The following is a 5254-nucleotide window of genomic DNA, read 5'->3' on the forward strand; positions in this document are numbered from 1 at the left end:
AAAAAAAAAAAAAAAAAAAGAGTTAAAGGCCAACCCAGAACATGTAAAGCTAGTGCGAATTAGAAACCCGAGAACATATTAGAGGACCACTGAACATCTCCAAAAGTTGAATTGCAACATTATTTCTATATCTGAGAGCCACTTACCTAAAGAAAATAAAGTTTCTAAATTGGTTAACCACTTGTAAATGTAAGAGGGTGAGGCACAGTTTTGTTACCAAATATAGAACGCAGGCGGTTATAGAAATCGCCCTGTTGGGTCACTATTTTAAAAAATATGGAAACAAAAGAGACCCCAAGAAAGGGACCACTTTGAGAAGTGAAAATTTTTATATGATTAAGAAAACCGAAGAATGCGTGTGCCTGTGCCATGTGCCTGTGCCTGTGAGACAGAGAGAGAGAGAGAGAGAGTGAGAGTTTATATTATATATATAGCACACGATACCAAGGACTTGCACGAAAGTTAAAGCTTATTGGACAAGTGCGTGTTGTTCCATTACACTAAGTACGCATTTATCGGCCGTCTCTCTCTCTCTCCCCCTCTCTTTTAAGCATTGAAATTGTACAGACATGGTTCCTACAAAATGGGGTTTCTTTGTTTGAGCGGATGATTCAAAGTTGCTTCTTTGTACTAAGAGAAGTGAGTGAAACTGAACAGTGAACACTCTTTTTTTCTCCCTTGCCGTACAGTTTTTGTGCTTGGTCTTTTAAGGAATATCCGAACCTTGACTTTGTAACTCTTTTACTTTCTCATCATTTCTATGCTTCACTGTGACGTGTGGTTTTGTGCTGACGTAATCCTTTGTGAAGCTCTAATCTGGGTTCTATTTTCTTTCTTGTTTATCTATTTAATTGTTTTTGTTCTTTTATCAATTGGGTTCTTCTGTGTATTCTTTTTTCTTTGTCCTTGATTTTTCCCGGGAATTTTGGTTTCTGTTCATGGAAAGTTTGTGGCTTTTTTTTCCTTTTTGAAATTGTATTCATTTTCATAGTCATGTAATTAAGTTTTGATTGATACGTGGATATTTCTAATAATTCCTTACTATTTTTATTTTTTTAATTTTCTTCTGCTCAATTCCCTCTTTTGGGATGTTCCTATGGACAGGACTGTATATGAGATTAATTAAATGTGTTGGACAGCATTATAGTGTAGTTAATTCCTAGAAGAACTTTGTTTTACATGTAGGATAAATATATATTTTGTTCATACTTTGTTGATATTATGTTGAATTTGTAATTAGCAAGACTAAGCTGTGAATTTTGGTTGAATTGCAGATAGAGTGAACATTCTAAGTACAGTTAATCTCAGAACCCCTTTTGCAACCATTTTGGAGGACATAGATGGCTACTCAATCTGTGTATTTCAAAGAACATGAAGGAATTGTCCACAATTCTATGGGGCAGGTGCCATCGTCTTGGTGGGGTTCCTTTACTTCTAAATTGGGTTATGGGGAATCCTGTGGCCAATTGAAGTCTTTTTCCATGGACCTGCCAAGTGGTGGAGACCAACTGATTGCCAACAAACAAGCTGGGAGGGGTACTGAACATGGAGCAGAAAGAGGGCATACAACTCAATTCAATATCTTTCCTGGTAATCTCTTGCTTTGGGCTCTGCCATTTTTGTACAATCAGGTTTCTTGGGTTTGTTAAATTTAGTTACTCATGTTTTGATACAAGCTTGCAACCATACCATAAATGATTTGGTTGTATTCATCATTATCTACAAGACTACAACACAATTATCACCAAGAATGGTAGGCAGTCCCTTACCATCACAAAGATGGCCACTTTGTTTCTTTAAATTGATGGATATTCTTGATTGAAAATTATATGTTTCTGGAACCAGATGGCAGTGCCTTGTAGCTACTAGCCTTTAAGGGAGTAGTAAGAGTAATAGCTCTGCACACTTTACGCTGCTTATGGAAACTGGTTGTCCATCATCCCTTTCTGTTTGCATATGTTCATTAACTTCATGAACTAATTCGAGAATCTTAGACACCTGATGGCAAGAATGCTATGTAATTGTGAGCTAGTGAATTTCATGGTGAAGATAGTTTGTGGCCCAGTTGATATGCTGCTCTTTCATGATTATATAGAAATAGAAAAAACAAAAATATAAGAGTAAACTAATATTCTTGAATGCCTAAGTGTAACTGCTTCTTATTGAATTTTACTACATTAGTTTAAAAAATTTTAACATAGATGTTAAGTGGATTATTATTGTCCTAAATCCTGATCTCTAACAATTTACTTTGGCATAACAAAATGTTGTATTTTGTATGGATACGGATTTCCAACTTTATTGGTTTGGTACCAATTTTTTTCTTAACATAAAGGAGATGTAAATATAAAATATTTCAATTTATAAAACCATTTGGGCATGATTTGGTCTCAAAAACTACTATTTTTCATAGAAAATTGTTCATTTGGTAACTCTTGAGGCAAATTTCAATGATGTCTATGATTGGTAGAGGAAAGTTTTGGGATCGCAGTGTCCAACCACCTTCTCATATATAGAGAGAGAAAGTAGTATTCAAAAGCTGGATTATGACCATCCTGTTGCACAGTTAGTAATGGAAAATTATAACCATCTTTTTTGTGATTGATAATATGATCTCTGTCAGGTACCACTACGCTAACAAAATTCCATGGTTTTTTAATATACTTTTGGTTGCTACTTATTTTGATTATTGATCATAATGGATAGCACTGCAATTCTGCAAACAAGTTCCCGTATCTAATTTATACAAACAGTAGTTTAACTTCATATTGAAATTTTTTCTATATGAGGGACTGCAATTTGACTGTTGTTAACCAACCATGAGGTTTCTTATACAGATAATTGCAAAAGTTCAGGGGATGGGCAAAAACCTCAGGCAACCATTTCTCTCCAATCATCTCCGTCAGAATATCGAGGTCGCTTTGAGCTAGGATTTAGTCAGCCTATGGTAAATTTTTTCTTTCACATTACACTTATTTATCATAATATTCTAATTTAGTTCATTGTCACTGAGTGGTAACTTACAGCTAATTGTTTCTGGACTAAATCTGTAGATCTATGCAAAGTATCCTTACGTTGACCAATGTTATGGAGTCTTCCCAAATTGTGGACCTCAAATTTCGGTTTGTTTCTCTTCATTTCTCCTATCTAATCAATTGTTGAGAGTTACATTTCTTGCCATTAGCTAACCAAAATGATGCCTGGTTATTTGTGGAATTACAGTTCATGCTCACCTTAATAAATCAATTGTTATCCTTGGCAAAACAATTGCATTAAGGGTCTGGTTTGTGACATAATAGGAAAGTGAAAGAGGAAAAAGTCACATATAACATAAGAAATAAGGAAAGAAGCAATCTATATCCTTATTAATGTTTATGTATTCTTTCAAGCACATTTTCTGGTGTGTGGTAGTGCCACCTGCGACCAGTGTACACAGACACTGTTAGAGAAATAAAGACGATATATTCTTTGCAACAGAATTCCTCTGTTTGAGTCATGTTTTATTCTTGATAAAAAATAAATCAATTAAAAAGTGCCAAAATTATGCTATTTCTTATTGATGATCCACTACAACTGTTAGTGTAGCAGTATTTACTGTTTCACATTCCTATCCATTCATAATGACTAGGGCCGTGTTATGCTGCTGCCTATGAACATGGCAACCGATGATGGACCTATATATGTTAATGCTAAGCAGTACCATGGGATTATCAGGCGCCGGCAGTCCCGTGCAAAGGCTGTAATGGAGAATAAATTGACAAGAGCTCGTAAAGTATGACACCTTGATTTCTATCTCAATGTTTTACTCTCTTTTTCTCTATAAGAAATATTCATGTACTGTGATCAATGTGAAGATTAAATGTTGTGGTAGGATTGGTTGAACAGGACTCATCTTTCAATCCTTCCATGCCCACTTTGCAAGTCTCTGTGCTTTATATTTTGGCGTAGCATGGAAGCACCCCTAACAGAAGTTTTTGTAGCCTTTGTAAGTCAAAAGTAAAAAGTTTTGACCGTCTCAGCTATGAAGCTATCAAGTTCTCTGTGGGCAACAAATCAGATTTATTATGACAATCTAAAGAAAATTTGGTTGGCCTATAGAAATCTCTTAAGTGGAATATATTTATTGTTACTTCCTGCAAATTATGGTTTAAAATCTAAGCTTTCGCTCCATGTTCAAAAATCTTAAGTTGTAGTAGATTAACAGTTTTTCTAAAGTTCTGAGATTTCATTCTAACTGATACCAATATGCTCATTCCCTCCTGATGAAAATAAATCTTTCTTTACATGAAAATGCAGATATGGTTAACCAGTAGTCAAGTTGTAATACTTAGGTTTTGTGTTTGTTTTACAGCCATATATGCATGAATCACGTCATCTCCATGCAATGCGCCGACCAAGGGGATGTGGTGGCCGTTTCTTGAACACAAAGAATACGAACAAAGAAAAAAGTGGAACTGAAGTGATCAAAACTGGAGATGGACAACTCTCTCAGGGCACTGGTTCTCAGGGTTCTGAAGTCCTTCAGTCTGATAGTGATACCTTTAACTCATCAAAGGATGCCAAAGGCAGTGGTTCAAATATATCAGAGGTCACTAGTATGTTCTCTAGGGGAGATCTTGATCGCTTTCAAATCAACCATCTCATACCTCCAGCCCACCCTTTTGCAGATCTGATCGATGGTAGGCGTGGCCTTGTTATGCCTAAGTGGGTTACAGCACCAGATAACTGCTGTAACCTCACAGTCTGATGTAGCAAGGTATCAGGTGGGGTTGGTTTTAAGTATACCAATCCCCATCTCGCAACCAGATGGAGAAGCTTTGTTGTGATCCTGGCGATTGCAAATGGTTTCTTTTGGAAGGCTATCCTATCCTTCTTAATATGTGGTTGCGCCGAAGGCAAATCATTCTTGGCTCGCTGCGAAAAGGTTAGACTCTTTCTATTCCTTGCCCTTGCTGGCTTAAGGGGGTTAAAGATTCTGACGCCTTAACGTAGCTACTAGTGGAGTAGGCTAAAAAAGTCTGTTCCCATAATTAAATAAGAGTGTTAATGTATGGATATGAATCTGTGACTTAGAGATACTGGAGTGTGATGTTGCTGATGTTAAAAATGTAGTATGTCTATGTACCTGACTTATGGAGTGATGTATTGCAGAACTTGGTGCTTGTGTTGTTATCTTAAACTATATATGGAACTACAATGCATTACCCTAGAACTTGGTGGTGCTTGTGTTATTAAATCATACATATTGTAGCAA

At 36.2% G+C, this 5254-nt stretch overlaps 1 protein-coding gene across 4 annotated transcripts; it reads left to right on the forward strand.

Annotated features, from left to right (window-relative positions):
• The first annotated feature begins 391 nt into the window (after positions 1–391).
• On the forward strand, positions 392–5254 carry LOC115951325 (nuclear transcription factor Y subunit A-10-like). 4 transcript variants are annotated; one of them, XM_031068522.1, is made up of 7 exons: positions 392–639; positions 1275–1590; positions 2838–2947; positions 3054–3122; positions 3629–3772; positions 3872–3985; positions 4352–5254. In XM_031068522.1, exons 2-7 carry the CDS (start codon positions 1341–1343, stop codon positions 4745–4747), a joined length of 1083 nt encoding a protein of 360 aa, XP_030924382.1. In that variant the 5' UTR covers positions 392–639; positions 1275–1340; the 3' UTR covers positions 4748–5254. The 4 variants fall into 4 exon arrangements, with proteins under 4 accessions (XP_030924382.1, XP_030924385.1, XP_030924386.1 ...); XM_031068524.1 differs by lacking the exon at positions 392–639 and adding an exon at positions 802–820; XM_031068525.1 differs by lacking the exon at positions 3872–3985 and having other exon boundaries at positions 396–639.

Source organism: Quercus lobata, chromosome 7, assembly GCF_001633185.2.
Source record: "Quercus lobata isolate SW786 chromosome 7, ValleyOak3.0 Primary Assembly, whole genome shotgun sequence".
Classification (NCBI taxonomy): Eukaryota; Viridiplantae; Streptophyta; class Magnoliopsida; order Fagales; family Fagaceae; genus Quercus; species Quercus lobata.